Here is a 20,429-nt window from a genome sequence, read left to right as displayed (position 1 = left end):
AGTGCTTGGGATCGAACCCCAAGAATATCACATCTTTTTTAAAAGTGTGAAATGATTTTTGCCAAAAGAATTTTCCGCAGAAGAGTTTCTTTTCTTTCAATGATAAGAATATTACTCTTAATGCTAAATTCACAAAAATGAATATGACTTTTATAAATTTAAAGCTATAGGCATTTTGTACGCCTTGTTAGACCAAATTCAGACCCAGAAGGGCTATTTAAACAACGATTATGGGGAATGTTTTGTTGTAGAAATAGTAAAAGAATATGTTAGGAAAAGACGGTTAGTGATATTTTGAGATAGTTTAAATACATGTATATGGAGAAATAAATCGAGAAATAGCGCACTTTTTTGTGCACAATAAATATTCTCTTTTTTCAATGGGTGGCACTATAGCTCTCTAGTCGTCCCTCCCAATTTTTTTTTCCGACCAACGACCCACAAGTTTGCAGCTACTCCGTGAAAGAAACCCAGGAGAGTTTTACTGCAAACAATACGCTCTTCCATTTATGTTAATGAAAGAGTCGATTCCTATGAGATTCATTTCCATACAAAGGGAACGAAAGTCAAATTATCACACTGAATGGTGTCAACAGTCAGAGATGTCAACAGTTAAGATGAATTATCTTTAGAAGTACACTTTAAAAGAAAATGAAAGAGAGGGAGTTATAAAGCTAAATGGTAAATCAGGTGGTGTAACTTCATTATATCGGCTTATTTGGTCAGTACTACATTAATATTGAAAAGTGTTAAGTGGTCAAGATTTTTACTTTGTCCAAGGCAATGCAAATAATAGGGATGTGTTGTACTTGGAATTTATCAATATTTCATCTGTCATTTCTGCGTATATGTGATAATTCAACTAATAATCAATACGGTGTCTCTTTTATCATACTTACCACGGGTTTAAAATGGGGATAATAAACTGAAATAAACCCCGTGAAAACGTTCTTTGACGATACTTCTGATGAAGTGCAGATCGTGGAACTATTATCCAAAACTTGTGTACCACAAATATGGGAGAGAAAGTACCTGTTCATGTGCAATCTTACACTAAATATGAAAAATCTTCCCTTGTTGAAATTTTTGTGGCAGGAACAAGATATGAGATTCCTAAGGAAAATATTCTTAAATATCCGGGAACGTTACTTGAGCAAATGCTTCCTGAACTTGTGAAGGAAAGTAGAGGGCATTACATTTCCTTCAACCGCTCAGATGACTCCTTCAAAGCCATTCGGAACTTCTACCTTACCGGCAAGCTACATATGCCCTTGAACTTGTGTCCCGGAGAATTCGCCGAAGAAATGGACTATTGGGGAATACGGTCAGAAATTTTGGAACCATGTTGTCGATATAGGTAAAATACATAAATCGTTATTTCAACCAATCAGACAGAATACTGGACAAAAATTTGAAAGAAAAGATTTTGTTTTGCCTGGCAAATTTTCTTTCACATTGGGATAAAGTTCACGTGCTCTCTCATATACATTGTATATTTTATATTGAAAGAATATACATGTATCTTCTTAATAGAAACGCATATAAAGTAAGCGTTCTCGTCAAGTTACTAGTACGTAAAAATACGTCGTCAAATTTAGAATTGTCAGAGTTTCTGATTCAGCACAAAAGAGCACTATGGGGGGACACGAATGTTACTTTGCTAACTTTATTTATAAACAAATTACGTTTGCAGAAAACACACAAGTTCTCTGCAAATGTGTGTTAAGTTTGGCTTTAGCAAAGTAAAACAAAGATTTCCCTTGCGATTTACGTATCTTAAATAAAGAATCGTTTCAATATACGAGGGGTTATCAAAAAGTTCGTGGACTGATGCGATAAAATTAATACTATGTAGTTGATGATTACAAAATTTGTAGGGAACATAAAACAACAAAAGTTTAAGAAGTGTTGAAAATTTCAGCTTGATATGTTGATAATTTGCCAAATTATCATTAAATAAAAAGAGCATTATATGATCACCCGGCGCTGTCGCCGTTTATTTTTATGACGTCCGACAACGTCATTATTTCTCCATGCCCGCTCCCTTTGCCTCAATACACTTATCTTGATGAGATTCTCTTGAGTAAAGTAAAGACCTAAACCCGTCTTGTTTATATGACTTTACAATGTTATGAACACATGATTTCAATGCATTAATATTGTAAATATTAAATCTATACATTGGAAAAGATCCTCGCTTGATTTGCCTGCATAATTTTCTTGCCGGTGTTCAATGTCAACCAATGATCAACGTCACTTTTCGACGTGTCTGACTTTGGACACCCTGACTACAAATCGACATTAACCGTGTGTCTCTTTTCTTGCTGAATCTGTCTTGGTATTTAAACACAAGTACTCTGGATGTATTTTATTTCTCTGTAGCCTGTTTAAACATTTTCTAGGTCTATGTCAGGTTTTCCAGGGGCTGAAACTTTATAGAAAGTTGTAAAATGACACCCTACCCCCTTTCGACGTCATTTTTAACCCCTATATTGTTTGGACATTCCCTATAAAATTTACGATAAAATTTCATAGAATATATAGAATCAGGTAAAAATTGCAACTTTTACGGAAAAATTATGTCATATCACATGAGTGAATTAATGGGAATTTCGGATGACAAATGCTCATATTAGAAGAGTTTTTCTCAGTTACACTCAGGTAGAAAATACGTCATGTTCGAGGTTGCGCCGCCTTGACATACCATTGCTTACAAAAACATTTACGATTCACTCAAAAATAAAACTTATGATTTATAGTTTATTTTACGGATAGAAAAGAAGATGCTTATTTAATGTTTAAAAATTCATTGATGTATCTTAAGCGGTTTTAATTTTATGACGCTAGTCCACGAACTTTTTGATAACCCCTCGTATATATATAAGAAAAGATCTATTGCATGTATAAGGCCAGGAATGGTTTTAGTCTTTACAGTCGATGACTTTAGAGGTTAAATGCATGTAATGTAATGTAATACACCATTTTGTTCGAGTTAATGCACGTACATGTAATCTGCATAGTAGGAACCTTTTCATCGGCATTAACTATCAAGCATGATATTGTTTACAGTTTGAGTTCTTTATGTCGAAATGTTATTTGATATTTTTCTTTACTTTTCATTGCAATGGTAATACCTTGTCTTAATTAATTCCCTACTTGCTATGGGTTTATTTTACAATATATTTCCTTTGAAATAATAAAAAACATGTCATGTAATATATACAAATTACATACAAGAATCTAAGAGTGTCTAGCTACTGATATGTTAGCACAACTGTTTAAAAACTTGATCTGAACTTAGCCCATTAAATTCCAAAGTACAAATCCTAAGTCCAAATACTACATGTAATTTTAGCACATATAATACAAATGTAGTAACTACATTCCAGCTCAAAAAAACCAGACATGTATGTGTATGTGTAGTATAGACAGAATAAAAATATATAATTTAACGTCCAAATTCAGTTGTTGTGCCAATCTTAAATTTTCTTCTTACAAACTAAAACCAATATTTTTAGTGTGCTTGGTATACAGAAGGAATGTTTTACTTAAAAAAGGGGTATTAAACCTGTAAAATATTGCTCTGAAATATATGTCATTTTAAGGAATTTTTAAACATAAAAGTATCAAGAAACTCTCAGAAAATGAAATATGAAGATAACGAACGGTAATCAAGCCCAAAAATCCATTTAAACAATACAAATTGGGAGCAGAGCAAACACAAAACATCAAACGTGGGATCAGGTGCTATAGAGGAGTAGGCATCCCCTGTCGACCTGTCACACCCTCCGTGTGCTCCTTGTCATGATCGAGCAAACAGGAAAAAATTCGTAGACAATAAAGTGTGAAAATAATGACCTAACAATTAGTATGGAAAACGTCAGTCAGAATTTGACGTAATGATAGATTGTATTTGCTGACAAGGTCATTGTATCGACTACAGAACTTGCCAAATGATGACTTTAAACGAGACTGTTGATATCTTTGTTTCATTAACTTGTTTGTCAAGAACTTACCTCATTTAGAAATTGTTTGTACGTCGATCATGCTCTTGTGTATCGAATAAGCTGGGAGGCATAAACTCCATATGCAATTGATAAGGGTACATGTATATTGCTACATAAAAAAGGAAGTTGAGGATACAAAGTTGAAGTCATTACGTTTATCATAATTTTTTGTTAGGTTACCATTAACGTCTTTTTCTAGTAAAATATCTAAATATGAAACAGATAGGTCAGACTCTGCACGGTATCTTTTATTTCAATTTCACAGGGATATATCGAGCTGACATAAATGGAAGAAGGCCCAATCTGACGGTATGAATAGAAATTGTGTTTTTGTTGGACAAATACAATCTTAGCCAAATTGATGTTTTTCATCAATCCATTTCACGGAAGTAAAATATGTAAATACTGTATTAAAAAGCAGTTACCATAGTAGTGCTTATGAAACGAAAATTGTTATATCTCATCCTCACTCGGCGCCTCAGTCCACGAACTTTTTGATAAACCCCTCGTATATGGACTGAAAATCATTCATTCGAAGCTATCAATAATGCCATTAATTTAAGCTATTAAAACGATTTCAGAAGGAATAAAAGGATAATTAAACATCTGTTTTGTTAATTACTTTACAGTGATTTACGTTAAATTTGATTCTTATTATATTTATCCAGGACCGACTCTCTCCGTTTCCGACTGATATTTAATGATATCTTCTATATCAATACTTTTTTCATCAAGATTTAATATACAGAAAATTATCAAAAATGTTCTTTTTATCATGAGGTACATTGTATTATATATAGTGGACATTTCTTCATGGTCATTGGCACAATTAAACTGAATTTTGGCGTTAAATGACTAAATTCAGAAGTATATATACATGTATACAATTAATGCAATCTATCACAGCCCGCTATAAGCCTTGCCAGAAGCTAATGTGTCCTTTGTAAAGTCTTAAAATGTGTTAAGATAATTTTATAGGAATAAATGAATGGTTTACAATTAAGAGGCTCGGTGAAGGACGTCTGGAATGATTCATTAAAAAAGAAAAAAATATATCTCAAAGCAAAATATGTTTGATTAAAGAAGATTTATGATCGATAAATTAATAAAATACGAGTTTAAAGTGGGGGTGTCTGAAATTGAATCAGGTACCTTGTGGTAAGAAAAAGTAGGGTGCCCTGTATACAAAACAAGCGCCAGTGATTCTAGGGCATAAGTTTTGAGAAGATGAGAACCATTCTCAGAATTTTATCCATATAGTATATATATAATGCTGTTGTTTTTCTTCAGGTTTTTGCGTTTTAAGCAACAGGAAGAGATGTCGAGACAGTTTCGTGAAACAATTCCATCGGCCAAGCATCCCGGAACTATTTCAGGGGAGTTCTCGTGTAGACAGCGGCTTTGGTTTATCATAGACAATAGAGAATCGTCGGTTCTAGCCAAGGTTTGACATAATAGGGGAAACTATTTAGTTTCATTTTTCTTTCTTGCAGTGTTGAAACTAATACATTTACTATTAAAGTATGCATTTCTTACTATTTTGCAGATTTATCTTGGAATCATCCTTCTTTTTGTTTTTCTGTCATTGGCCTCACTATCACTGAGCACGTTACCGAAGTTCCAGCGGAAACTGACGATTTGCGAAGCTCGTGATTTAATGATTTACGATCATTACGTCGATGATGACGTAGAAGAATACCTCTCCCATAATGTCCATTGCAACGATGATGCAGATGAAGCTTTGAAGTCCATACTTGGAGATTATGCATACTACACAGACGAGAAATTTAACGAAACGATACAACTGTGGAACAGTCAATGGAACACTTCTTCAGAGATTGAATACGACATCGATGATCTTAAATTCAAGTGGAAATTAAAACAAATTAAAATACCAAATAAAACTGCTCGTCTGAAAGAGTTTGATTTAATTGACCAGATTGTGTTGGTTGTTTTTAGTGTGGATCTTATCCTAAGACTTGCAACTTGTCCAAGTATATTTTCGTATTACAAGTCAGCGCTGAATGTGATAGACACGATCGTCTTGGTTTGTGGAATTCTGGGATATGCCTTGGAAAAATCTTTGATTGACTTCACTTTTGACAGAGGAGACCTTGATATATTAGTCTATCTTCAGCAACTTCGCGTGTTTCGTCTGCTTCGCGTCGTCCAGAATGTTGCCGCCATTAAAGTACTCGCTTTCTGCTTCAAAGCAAATTTTAAGGAAATATTGGTTCTTATATTATTTTTATTTGTCGGGGTTAACTTTTTCGCAAACGTGCTCTACTTTGTCGAACAGAAGCACATATCCAGCATTCCACAGGCGTGGTGGTGGGGAATAATCACCATGACAACTGTTGGTTATGGTGATCTCTATCCGGTCACCGCTGTCGGGCGCATTATTGGGTCTTTTTGTGCTCTTTGTGGAGTTATAGTTCTTGCTTTAATCATTCCTCTGTTTGTGAACAACTTCATTGCATTATATGAAATGGCACATTTGTTTGAAAATAATGAACTAGAGGAACAAAAATTAAAAACATTGCAAGTTAAAGTGCGCCCTACATGAAAACAATGCAACACTCTGGATAGCTTTTATACAATAATTTTTTAAGATTAGTCAATAAAAGGTTGAGTTATTTTAGATTTTTATGGTTGTTATTTTATAATATATTACTTTGTGTGATACAAACCAATTGTGCAAATCAAATCTTTCAACTGGAATCATAATTTCATAAATATTATGAAATCTGTGGAAGATTACACCAGGCGATGGGCCAGACATGAAAAAGAAGATTTTGACACTTTGTCAGAATGAATTAAATGTATCAGATGTATGTTAAAATCTCGCATTAAGCGATTGAGGGGCAATATAAAACCATCTATCCTTCTATGTTCAATAATTCAGAAGTTAAAAAAAAGAAAGAATTAAATAGACTATACGAACAGTATGTGCTGGTCCCAGTTGACAAAGCAGGTAACAACATTGCCTTTGTTTGTAAGACTCATTATTATAATTGTATTTTAGAAGAACTGGAATTTAATTCTTCACGCGGCAATCCAACTTACACCCATAGCTTCATTTCTAAGGAGGAAATTCTTACATAGCTCCCTTTCTAAGGAGGAAATTCTTCAAAATCACATGTCAGTTTTAAATATTTTTAATATTCCCAACAACCAAAATGAATTTGAATTACCATATTTATATTGGATTTCTAAACTTTATAATAATCCTTACAAACCAAAATACTTAGCGGGTTTACTCCTCACTAAAATATTAACAGCAGTGAAGGAGAAACTTCAGGAGTACTGTGCAACAATATATTCGAGAAGTGGTGTAAATCAGATGTGGATACATACAAATTCAAAGGAACTTTTTGAAAATTCGAAATCACAAAATTTTACCAAAATCAATAAACATAAAAACTTACGACTTTTCAACTCTGTACACAACCATTCCCCACGATAAATTAAAGTCCATGCTTTTTGACATCATTGACAGCTGCTTTTTCATTAAAATGGAACTCGAAAATTTACTTACCTTGTCATTGGTCATTTGCAAAATTATTTTGTTAAAAAAAACATTCTGATTGTACACACAAGTACTCTGAAGTTGATATTAAAAAGATGCTTAAGTTTCTGATTGACAATATCTATGTGGTTTTTGGAGACCAGGGTCTTCCTACAATCTGTTGAAATCCCCTTGGGTACCAATTGCGCCCCGTTGTTAGCAGACCTAATATTGTATTCATATGAAGCAGAATTTATTCAAAATCTTATACATGAGAAAAGAAATCTCTCACTGTAGCTTTCAACTCGACATTTAGATATATCGACGACGTATTATTAATTAACAATATAGTTATTTCCATTCATATGTCGGCACGATATATCCCAGAGAGCTTGAAACAAAAGATACTACAGAGTCTGACACATCTGTTTCATATTTGGATATTTTACGAGAAAAAGACGTTAATGGTATTATAACAACAAAGCTTGATGGTAAAAGTGGTGACTTTAATTTTTCAATCGTCAATATCCCTTACTTATGCAGCAATATACCGGCATTTGGGGTGGGTGTATATATCTCAGTTGATTCCATACGCAAGAGCATGCTCTACGTATGAACAATTTCTAAAACGAGGTGAGTTCTTGAAAAACAAGCTGATGAAACAAGAATATCAACAGTCTCGTTTAAATTCATCATTTCCTAAGTTCTATGGTCGATACAATAACTTTGTCAGCAAATACAATCTATCATTAAGTCATACGCTGATTGACGTTTTTCATACTAATTGTTAGCCATAATTTACACACTAAATTGTCGACATATTTTACCGTTAATTACCGATCATGAGCACACGGCGGGTGTGACCGTCGACAGGGATGCTCACTCCTCCTAATAATTATGATGTTTTTGGAGGTCCGTGTTTGCTCTACACCCGGTTTGTATTGTTTAATGGAATTTGAGCTTGAATACTATTCGTTATCTCCATATTATATCTATTGAACGACAATTTTGTTCTAAGCATTCAAATCAATTTTGGTCAAATATAAATCAATGTATAAAAGTATACGAGTATCTTCCTTAACTAATAATTCACCACTAAAATTTTATTTTAATAGATTATGTACTATATTACAATAGATTCCGTATCGGGATTTTGAAAAAAAAAAAATATTTGCCTTCAATATATCCAGTATCAAACACATTGACAAATGCTCCGGAGTACTTTGTGAGCAGTTTATTCACCCTAACCTAAATGAAGCACCATGATTACCCGTGGGATATCCTAGTCCAATAGATAAAGCATTTGAATATTAATATTAATTGTCCTCTTAATTAAATTAGCTTAGTATTGATAATAATAGAAAAAATGAAAACTTTTAGCGACACCTATAAAAACGAAAGATTTTTGTAGAGGGGGGGGGGGGGTTAGTAGGAGCTAAATCAATTTTGTAAAGGATTTAATCAAACTGTAAATAAATATATTAATAATATTTTTGTAAAATCTGGTGTTCAATATTTTGCTCCTTTGTTTTAATCAATAAACATTAATAATTAATGGGATAGTGACACGTGTTAATCATTGAATTTCACAAAGAGAGTCAATTAATATCCGGGTACTTTAATAATTAATTTTAAGGCACTTGTAAACATTTTTCATGTCGGACTCGATTTATCCAACGAATGGAAAATTAATTAAAAAACAGCTAGAACTTACTCTATGAGCCGAGAGATATTTAAAAAAAAACCGTTTGCGAAGGTAAAATATTGTCCTAGAACTATGCTACAAATCATTTTGCTCAGTTGATCTACAATTATTTGAGAATTTTCATCAGAGAGCGAAGTCAATACATTACCAATTTAAAATGACATGCTTTTGTTACTGTTTCAACTAACGAAGCTGGCTGCAAGATACTTGTATTCAAAAACTTCTACATGAAAAGAACTCTTGCTGTGGCCTTCAATTCAACAATTAAATATATCGACAACGTTTTATCAATTAACAACATTTATTTTCCATTCCTACGTTGACTCGATATAACCCTTTGAACTCGAAATAAATTAAAAGATACCACAGAGCCTGATACATCTGTTTCATCTTTGGATATTTTAATCAGAAAAAGACGTTAATGGTAACCTAATGTTCAACAAACTTTATGACTTCATCTTTTCTATCGTCAAATGCCCTTATTTATGTAGCGATATACCATTATCACCTGATTATGGGTTTTATGTCTTCAAGTAGATTCGATACGCAAGAGCATGCTCTACCTACAAATAATTTCTAAATCGAGGCAAGCTATTATCAAATAAGTTGATGAAACAAGAATATCAACAGTCTTGTTTAAAGTCAACATTTCACAAGTTCCATGGTCGATACAATGACCTTGTCAGCAAATACAGTCTATCAATAAGTCGAATGTTGACTGACGTTTTTCATACAAATTGTTAGGCCATTATTTTCACACTAAATTGTCTACAGATTTTTTTTCCGTTGGTCCGAGCACACGGCGGGTGTGACCGGTCGACAGGGGATGCTTCCTCCTCCATGGCACTTGATCCCATCTCTGATGTTTTTAGAGGTCCATGTTTGCTCTGCTCCAAATTTGTATTGTTTCAATATACTTGGAGCTTGATTACTATTCGTTTATTTTATAGTCCATTGTATGTCTGAAAAATGTCTCAATAACTTGTTAACTTATTTAATTGATTTTTTTCTAGCAAAAAGTTAAAATAGAGCAAGAAAGAATCTATTTTATTTAAAAGTGTTTACTCCAGAAATACGAACGCTAGATATTTTGCTTATACGAAAGGATATAGTGAAACATGAACAACTCGAGTTTTAAAAGGGAAAATTTTGGTTCATCAACTAAGCAACCACTTTTTCAGTTCAATTTTCAGATCTTAAAGAATCGAGTGCTCAAGACACGTATTTGGTAGGCAAGAACATGTTTAAGGATACATGAATGTAGAACAGCTGTGTATCGTGCAAGATATCATTGCGTTTTCTACTTTTATACAAATGGAATGGTCAAAATTTATATTGGCAACATGTTATCCAGTGTAATTCGTAAAAGTATTATCAAAACCATTGTATTTAAAATGTTTATAAATAAACCAAAAATAATTTTAGTTTATGTATGGCAGTGTCAAATGAAATTCCCAATAGTCTTCTTCATAGATGCTCAATATAACAACTTCAAAATGAATATGTATATATATATATATATATATATATATATATATATATATATATATATATATATATATAAAAGACATGCTTTAGCGGAAGGCTACCATCAAATTTTAAAGGCGCTAAATAGAATACAAAGTTACATGTGATACGTTTACAATATACGACATGCAAGACGTCACGTGGAAAATACTGAGGAAGTGTGTAGGATTTGACAGATATTCTGTAGCCTATGCAGTAGAATAAGAAGTAGTGTTGGAATACGTTTAGTTCTTAGTTTAATAAATTCCATTAGAAAGAAAAAAAAGCCCATGGGCCATAACGCTCACATGAATCGCTAAGGCCCTTCTGTTCTTCAGCAGCAGATGTTTTCCCTATGTATTCCTATGTCAAAATTTGACAGATATTGTCGCCCCGTCCTACCCCGGAGGTCATGATTTGACAAGCTTGAATCTACACTTCCTGTGGATACAAATATGAGTAATCATGATTTTTTCTGTTCTTCAGAAAAACTTTTTTAAAAAAGATTGTCCTATTTATTCCTATGTAAAATTTTAATCACCTGTTGTAGCCTACCTTACCTAAGAGCTTGATGATTTGAAAAAAAAAAAACTTGAATCTACACTACCTGAAGATGCTTCCATATAAATATGACTGATCATTGCTCTCTGTTCTTGAGAGGAATGGTTAAAAGGATTTTTCTTATACATTTGCAAGTAAAACTTTGATCGCCAATAGTGGCCCTGTCCTATCCCCCGAGGATCAGGATTTAAAAAACTTGGATCTACAATACCTGAGAATGCTTCTAAACAAAAATGATTAATCACGGCTTGCTGTTTTTCATCAGATTTTTATTTTTCCTATATATTATGTAAAATTTTGATCACCCATTGAGCTCCACCCTACTCCCAGGGGTCATGACTTGAACAAACTTGAATCTACACTACCTGAGGATGCTCCAATATAAATATGACTGATCATGACTCTGCTATTCTTTAGAAGAAGAGTTTTAAAGATTTTTCCCTTATTTTCAGATGTAAAACTTTAATCGTCCATAGTGGCCCCACCCTATCCCAGGGGTCATGATCTGAACGAATTTAAATCTACATTATGTTAGAAAGATTTCGCATTAGTTTAATCTTTTCTTTCCCAATGGTTCTTGAGAGTATTTTCAAAATAAAAATTTTCCCCTTGCAAGAGGGTGTGGCCATTCATTTGAATAAACTCGAATCCCCTTTACCCAAGGATACTCTGTGCCAAGTCTGGTTGATTCTGCAGAAGAAAGTGGGAATGAGAAAAGTTTACGACTAGGACGACTTCGACAGACAAAGGACAAATTTCAATCAGAAAAAGCTCATTTTAGCTAATAATGAACCTGAAACCTTTTTTTTCTTAAATCACAACGTGAAAGTAACAGACAATATCATATCATTACAATTTAACTTAGAAATAAAGGAGAATACGTTTGGGAGTCCCTGCTTATTTAGCAATATATCTATGCCGAAAATAGCTGCAGAACTGTAGCTCTCTGTTGACAAAATTGGTTTAACGCGACACTTTTTTGTCGCTCGCTTCGGGTTTCTTGTATTACTGTATAGTATATGCGTTCCCCGGCTTAAAGTATGGTATCTGTTAATAAACCATATATTTAACCCTTATTCCTGATACTTTATTTACCTTTAGGGTGCGTTTTTCTAGCATGATCCCACCACATGGACGTCGGAATGCGAATTTTAAAAGCTGACAATCCAAGGGTGTTGCTAAAACGCGGAACGGAAAACGGAACGGAAAGCGGATACAAGTAAAATATGGTTAATTACATAATATCATCCTTATTGCGGCGAAATGCATATAATACAAGAAATAATACCCGAAACGAGTAACAAAAAAGCGACACCGTAAATCGAAGGTATTTACTATGCTTGGATCTGTAGCTCTCTTGGTTTGTCTGTCCGATTTTTCTCAACCAGAGAGCTACAGTTCTGCAGCTATGCCCAAAATACCTCATCCACTTTTTTTAGTTTATCATTATAAAAAGTTGGAGACGAATTATATTGTAGAATGACTGGACTGACTTCATCAATATCGAATGGCGTTTTGTAGTTAGAATTATCTAACTGTGTCTCAGGACAAGCCCTCACCACAGTTAGAATACGTTCCATATACTTGCAATGTAGCAAATCGGAGTGGATCCACTCCGAAACGATTTTAAAGAATACAGAAGGAGTTGCATTGACAATAACTAACAAAGTAATCATAACAAACCTTTTTGAGATGGTATATGTCTTTAACCTAAAAAATAATCCATATAGATACGAAAATACAATTCATTTTCTCAACGTTTATTTCCCTCTTCAAATTTAACGCCATGTTGACATTCGAAACTCTCTGGATTGTTCATAGAAAATACAGAGTACGAGTTATCGCCCGTGTTTATTTTGCAACATTGCCAATACACGGAACGAATTCTATCGTTAAACCGGGTCCGTAGGACAATATCATTTTAACGATAGAACGTTCTATCTAGGCGTTTTGCAGATCATATTAATTTTTCATGATACTGCGTATCAAAATTGTGGACCAGAAAACAGAATTTTTTTACTGTTGAAAAGAGGGGCTTTTACAGCTATTGAGATGCTATTATCGAACGAAGTCATTCAACCGTACCCAACAATGATTTTTGGTAAATTGCTGCTGTAACTTGATCTTTTTAGGATATTGACATTCGACTGTACACAATGATGTAATGATTTTACACAGCCTATGTCTTTCACCAAATTCATACGTTAGTATTTTGAAATTTATTCATGGCATAAGACTCATGCATGTTTAATCCTGCAATTAGAATGATCGATATCGTATTTTAACATATCTCATTAGAGCTAAAGAATCAACTATTTGAACGCATTTCATCTATTAACTGTATTCCCAAAAGAAAATATTTTATTGAACATCTTTTTTCAGCTTATAAAGATGGAAGGAAAATCAGAAAGTCTAACGAAATCTTATACAAAATACTCGAAATCTTCCTTTGTTGAGATTTCTGTGTCAGGAACAAAATTTGAAATTCCTGTAGAAAACATTCTTAAACATCCAGGGACTTTATTGGAAAAAAAGTTACCCGAATTAACGAAGGAAAAAAGAGAGGAAATTTCTTTCAACCGTCCAGTTGACTCCTTCAAAGCCATTCGGAGCTTCTATCTTACCGGCAAGCTACATATGCCCCTTAATCTGTGCCCCGAGGAATTCGCCGAAGAAATGGAATATTGGGGAATACAGACAGAGATTTTGGAACCATGCTGTCTTTACAGGTATAAATTAAATTTTTTAAAAAAATCAAAACTTGAAGATATATTTGATATCGAACTTAAAAAAAAATATGTTGGAGAATTACGCACTAGTTACCAAGGAATGCTTGTTGCTTTTCTTTTCTTTTTGTGTATTGCTATTTGCACAATTTGATAGATTCAAACTTTTGTATGTAGCGGAAAGATAGCATGTGGTCATACCAATATATCCAGTATGCTAGTACATGTATTTACAAACTATTGTTATTGTCAAACAAGCTATTGATACAAGGATATCAATACTCCCAATTAAAGTCAACATATTTCAAGTTCTATGGCCAAAACAATTATATAAATCGACATCATATATGTATATATATATAGAGAGAGAGAGAGAGAGAGAGAGCACATTTGTTGAATGATTAATTCCTTAATAGCATTTACTTTTCTCTAAATACATTACTATTCAAAGAAAGGCTTTTTTAAATAAAATTAATTATAAAATATTTGTAACTAAAAATTTAGTACCAGTATTCAAAATCATCAATATTTCTTGAGCAAATGAGATATATATAATGTAATTAAAAGAAAGATATTGAAAACAATGTTGAACTTAGAATTTCAAATATTCAATTTGTGCAGCCAATTTTAGCATAACATTACCTCAGTCTTCGCCACCTCATATTATTAAAATGTAGCGCAAAATATGAAGTAATGCACAGTATTTCCACAATTGCTACAGTTTTTCTTTAGATATTTGTCGTTCAAACAACAGGAGGAAATATCTAGAGAGTTCCGTAAAAACAATTCCACCGACATTACACCCCAATATTAACCCGGGCTCCTCCTGGAGACAGAGGCTCTGGTTAATCATAGACAACAGAGAATCGTCATTGCAGGCCAAGGTTTGATTGAATGTTTTATCTACCTAGCTTTTATTGCTACTAAACATAGAGGAATACAAAACGGATTGTGAATATTGCAGTTTTAAAATAATTTTTAATTCATCATTGATATTTTTACTTTTTTACACTAAAATAATTGCTCTTCTTTTTCTCACAAATAACTTTAATGCTACTATACATGCTATGAATTAAGTTTTTACAAAACTTTCATTCTGAATTGAGCATCATTCTGCAATTCTTCTAGTTGTCGGCATAATTTGAGCAAACGTCTCTTTTTTTCGACCTCAAATATTTTCAACTGGGTTTAAATCAGGACTGTTTTCCGGCCACGGCATTGTAGAAACAACACTACGTTTGAAAACTCTCTTGTGGATTAATTTTGTGTTATGATATGGTGCTAAATAAGGAAATGTCTATGAAATACTAAACAATCACATATGGTAGAACATCTCCTCCTGAGTAATGAATACTTTCTAAAACCGAACGTAGTTTCTAAACTTATACGGCAAGGAAACACTCCCGATTTTAACTCAATTAAAAAAAAAACATGTTGAGTTGAATAGGACACTTGGTCAAAACATACCAAACACTAATAAAGATATGTGGAAGACACTCCAGCAGGAATGGAACTCCGTTTCAAAAGTATTGTGTGAAAACTCAATTCAAAGCATACCTTATCGCATGAAGGATGTTTTTTCATGCATAAAGGGAGCAACTAAATAGCAGAAAGTAAAATATGAATCATGAATGTGAAACTAAAATAAAATTGCAAAATTCATCTTATGTTTAATTTGGTCTTTGTTTAGAAGCAATATGATTGATTGATTGCATGTTGTTTTACGTCCCGTTCGAGAATTTTCCACTCATACAGAGACGTCACCATATATTGGTGAAGGGCTTCAAACTAAGACCTTTACTCGGTACTCAGGGCCATTGAGCAGTGAGGGATCTTTATCGTGCCAACGCCTGCCGTGACACGGGGCCTCGGTTTTTAAGGTCTCATCCGAAGGACCCGCAACTTTCACTTCAAAGTGCCGAGCGCTTGGAGAAGGAACAGTTGCTACCTATTTTTTATCGACTTAGGTCAGTCGCGGTCGGGACTCGAACCCACGACCTCCCGATCACGGAGCGAGCACTCTACCGAATGAGCTACCGTGACGGTTTGTTTAGAAGCAGTTTAGAAGCAATACAATTCTTTTCAAAACGTGTATTTAATTTTTTTTCACAAAAGCCTGTTAGATTAAGAAGATTTCAGTTATATATGCTTGGGGAGTGTTTGGATACTATGGTAGCCATGAGTTTTGAAGAAAAGATAGCAATTTGAATTCATCCGAGTTCATTCTTGAATTTAAAACAATTTTGCGTACACACTTGCAGATTACGATGATTTTATTACCCTGGTCACTCATCTAGAAAATGTAGGTCAGATCTAGGGTCTGAAACAAGTCTGAAAGTGTCCATTGCTATTATATCATCCATGCATGGTCTCCGGGTTGGGTTTTGTTTGGTATAGGTAAGGATGAAAGTTACTTGGAAATGTAAGTCAGTTCAAGCATCTGAAGAGAGTCTGGTAGTACTATTCATAGATGCATCATTTATGCCAGTTTGGTCCAGGTAAGTCTTAAAGTTACTTGGAAATGGACCTGCTCCAAAAACTTTAACCTGTTTACCCATCCATAAAATGAGGTCAGATCAAGCATCAAAACCATGTCTGGTAGTGTCCATCAATAGATGCATTATCCATTCAAGTTTGGTTCAGACAAGGCTTATAGTTTCTTGGTTTCTGGAGAATGGACCTGTTCCAAAACTTTAACCTGTTCACTTGTCCGAAAAATGAAGGTTATTTCTAGTATATGAAGCAAGTCTGGTATCGTCCATGCAAGCTTGGTCCAGGTAGGTCTTATAGTTACTTGGAAATGGACATCCTCCAAAAACTTAAACCTGTTCACACATCTGATAAATGTAGGTAAAATCAAGCATCCGAAGCAAGTTTGGTAATGTCCATCCCTTGATATATCATCCATGATACGTTGGTCCCGGTAGGGTTTATAGTTATTTTAGAATGGATCTGCCTAAAAAATCTTCATCCTGTTCACTCATCCTAAAATGTACGAGGGCTGTTCAATAAATTATGTCCTGAACTCTATGACATACACCATAGAAAGCATATGACATTAATCTCGACTTTCTCTCAGGATTGAATCTTTGATAAACCGATAACCGTTTATGTGACCACGTTTCATCATAAAGTTTCATTTTGAGAAGCTGGAAAACAAGGACTATTCGAGACACTGCATTAAAAATGAACGGTAAAGAATCAGTTAACAAGAGTGAAGTTATAAGCTTCATTAAAGCTGCTGTAAAACTTGGTAAGAATCCCAAAGAAATATTCACTGAAATATGTGATGTTTACAACAACCAATGTTTGTATTATAGGCAAATGTGCAGGTGGATTTCAATGATCAGAAAATGATAAAATGGGCATCAGAGATAATTACCGTCCTTGGCGACTAGGACTTATAAAAACCGATGTAATGTTTGCCAAAATTCAACAAATTATTACTGAAGATTTTTGAATGACTTCAAGACGCATAGCAAATTTGGTAGGCATATTTTTGGGGGTAGTTCACACAGTTTTAAAGAAACATTTGACACTATAAAGATTAGTACTCAATCGTTGCCCTGTGTTTTGACAAATGAGTGAAAACAGCATCGTGTAAGAATATCCAAACAATCATTTAAAAAAAAAAATCAAAAATTGTAGTTATCCACGTTTGTCTGAAATTCTAACAGGTAATGAAACTTGAATCCATTTCTTTGAGCCCCAAAGAAAAATTTACAACAAGATACACTTGACCAAAATCAGCAAAGGTCTGGGTAGAGCAAAGAATTGCCAGAACACAAGGAACGTTGTATATGCCATTTTCGTCAATAGTAGTGGTCTTGTTGTTCAGATTCTTATTCGGGAAGGCCCTTCAATTTCTGGACGAGTCTAGAAACCACAATTGTTGCAAAAAAATTCAAAAGGTTTATAAAAGGATGGAACCAGAATCAAGAATCTGCTACATTAATTTTCTTCACAACCCACAGGTCATGAATAGTAAAAAAGTTTTTTTTTGATAAACAGAAAGTTATTGTTTTGTCACACCAACAATATTCGCCAGATCTTTCACCCTTCAACTTGTTTCTTTTTCCAAACTTGAAAAAACACCTTTCAGAAAGAAGTCCAGGAAAACATAGGATCTACCATATTCCAGTATACAAAGGGCATACTCAAAAATGTGTTTTAAAAAACAATTAGGAATTGGATAAAAATGTTACATACATGTGTTTCAATTAAAGAAGAGTATTTAAGGGAAATCATTAGGACAAAATCACTGAAAAGTGTTTTTTGTTTCTTTCCGAACACCGTGGACATAATTTAATGAACAGCCCTCGTACGTCAGATCAAATATCTGAAGAGTGTCTGGTAGTGTCAATTCATAGATGCATCATCCATGCAAGTTTGGTCCAGGTGGGGCTTATAGTTACTTGGGAATGGATCTGTTTCAAAAACTTTAACCTGGTCACTCATCTGGAAAATCTAGGTCAGATCCAGCATTTGAAGCAAATCTGGTGGTGTCCATTCCTAGATGTATCATCCATGCAAGTTTGGCCTAATAAGAGCTTATAGTTAAGTACTTAAGAATGATCTTGATCCTAAGCTTTAACCGAGACGTCGACGTCAATGCCGTGGGTATAGCACAAACGCATCTCGACTTCATCGAGTTGATTTTATAAAAAATGAGTGAGAGTAATAACAATATTAAATGCAGTTGATTACTTGAATACTTACAAATTAAAGTTGTTTTTGCAGCTATATCTTGGATTCATCGTTCTTTTTGTTCTTCTGTCTTTGGCCTCGCTATCACTAAGCACGTTACCGACGTTCCAGCGGAAACTGACGATTTGCGAAGCACGTGATTTATTATTTTACTATCATGACTATGAAGATGATGTTGAGAATTACTTCGCTCACATGGAGTGTGACAGAACTGCAGAAGACGTTTTAAGGACTTTTCTTGGAGATTACGGAGCCTACACGGATGAAATGTTTCGAGAAAAGATAAAAGAAGTGAAAGCGTCTGGAATGGACATTGAGGATACCAAGCAAATTGAATTCAAATGGAAACTTAAAAAAATAAAACTACCAAATAAAAGCGCTCGCCTCAAAGTCTTCGACTTGATTGACATAATTGTCTTGGCAGTGTTCACTGTCGATCTAATCCTAAGACTGGTAACTTGTCCGAGCTTAGCCTCGTACTATAAGTCAGCGCTGAACGTTATTGACACCGGTGTTCTAATTTGTGGTATTTTGGGATATGCTCTGGAAAATCTTTTAATCAAATTTACCTTCGACAGGGGAGATCTTGATATATTGGTCTATCTTCAGCAGCTTCGTGTGTTTCGTCTGATCCGAATTGTACAGAATGTTGCCGCTATCAAAGTACTCGCTTTCTGTTTCAAAACCAATTTCAAGGAAATACTGATTCTTATGTTATTTTTATTTGTCGGAGTCAACATTTTTGCCAATATGCTCTTCTTTGTCGAACAGAACATATCCAGCATTCCAGAGGCGTGGTGGTGGGGAATAATCACCATGACAACTGTCGGTTACGGTGATCTGTATCCGGTCACCGCTTCCGGGCGCATAATTGGGACTCTTTGCGCAGTCAGTGGAGTTATTGTTCTTGCTTTAATTATTCCCATTTTTGTGAACAATTTTCTGGCTCTGTATGAACTTGCCTGCTTGTTGCAGAAAGAAAAAGACAAGAAATCGAAAACAAAGACTTTGCAAATTAAAGTGGAACCTTTGAAATTTTAGCATTAAAGTGTGGTAAAGTATCACTTAAAATGCATATAGAAACTGTGTTGCATAAACCACTTAATTTACACTTGGATTATTTGTATCCATTTTTTTTTATATATGAATATATTGATTGCTATGAATAAACTATCTCTTCGCAGAATTATAAACGCAAAGGGTACCCGTATAATTAGCAACGATATACAGTTCGCCTTGGGGAAAATATTGCATTGCATATACCACACGCATTTCGTTTAAAACTTTTACTTGGATGATTTGTATCCATTTGATCTTTTATATTGATTTCTTTGAATAAATTATTTCTCTTTAAAAGGATTGTAAACACAAAAGGCACCTGAATGATATGCAATGATATACAGTTTGCCTCGGTAAATAGGCTTGCCAACTCCCTTCTATTTAACCGAAATAAACAATAATGAATACTCCTGACTTTATTCAGTAAATATCTTTTTCATAAGTGTTCCGAACAGATGTACATCAACTAGTAAAATCGAATCATCTGTTTCAGGGAATCGGTAATTTAATTTACAGGGAATCTGAAAAATCGATTTTACTCTTAAATGGTGAAATATTAATAGAAATATAATGATATAATTTAAATAGCATGATAAAAATACAATTTTGAAATTCCTGATCTGCTCCTCTCTTGAGTTTAATTATTGAAG

At 34.0% G+C, this 20,429-nt stretch overlaps 1 protein-coding gene and 1 pseudogene across 1 annotated transcript; both read left to right on the top strand.

Annotated features, from left to right (window-relative positions):
* Positions 1 to 1,031: 1,031 nt before the first annotated feature.
* On the top strand, positions 1,032 to 6,587 carry LOC133196323 (potassium voltage-gated channel subfamily B member 2-like). The gene is made up of 3 exons (XM_061332232.1): positions 1,032 to 1,357; positions 5,298 to 5,451; positions 5,554 to 6,587. The coding sequence occupies exons 1-3, from the start codon at positions 1,158 to 1,160 to the stop codon at positions 6,571 to 6,573; spliced, it is 1,374 nt and encodes a 457-aa protein (XP_061188216.1). The 5' UTR covers positions 1,032 to 1,157; the 3' UTR covers positions 6,574 to 6,587.
* A 7,047-nt stretch (positions 6,588 to 13,634) lies between these two features.
* On the top strand, positions 13,635 to 19,977 carry LOC133197294 (potassium voltage-gated channel protein Shab-like; annotated as a pseudogene).
* Positions 19,978 to 20,429: the final 452 nt, after the last annotated feature.

This window comes from Saccostrea echinata, unplaced genomic scaffold (assembly GCF_033153115.1).
Source record: "Saccostrea echinata isolate AGI-Se365-2 ecotype Australia unplaced genomic scaffold, CSIRO_AGI_Sech_v1 ptg000030l, whole genome shotgun sequence".
Classification (NCBI taxonomy): Eukaryota; Metazoa; Mollusca; class Bivalvia; order Ostreida; family Ostreidae; genus Saccostrea; species Saccostrea echinata.
The sequence above is the reverse complement of the archived record's forward strand: the minus strand, read 5'-3'. Positions and strand labels throughout refer to the sequence as shown.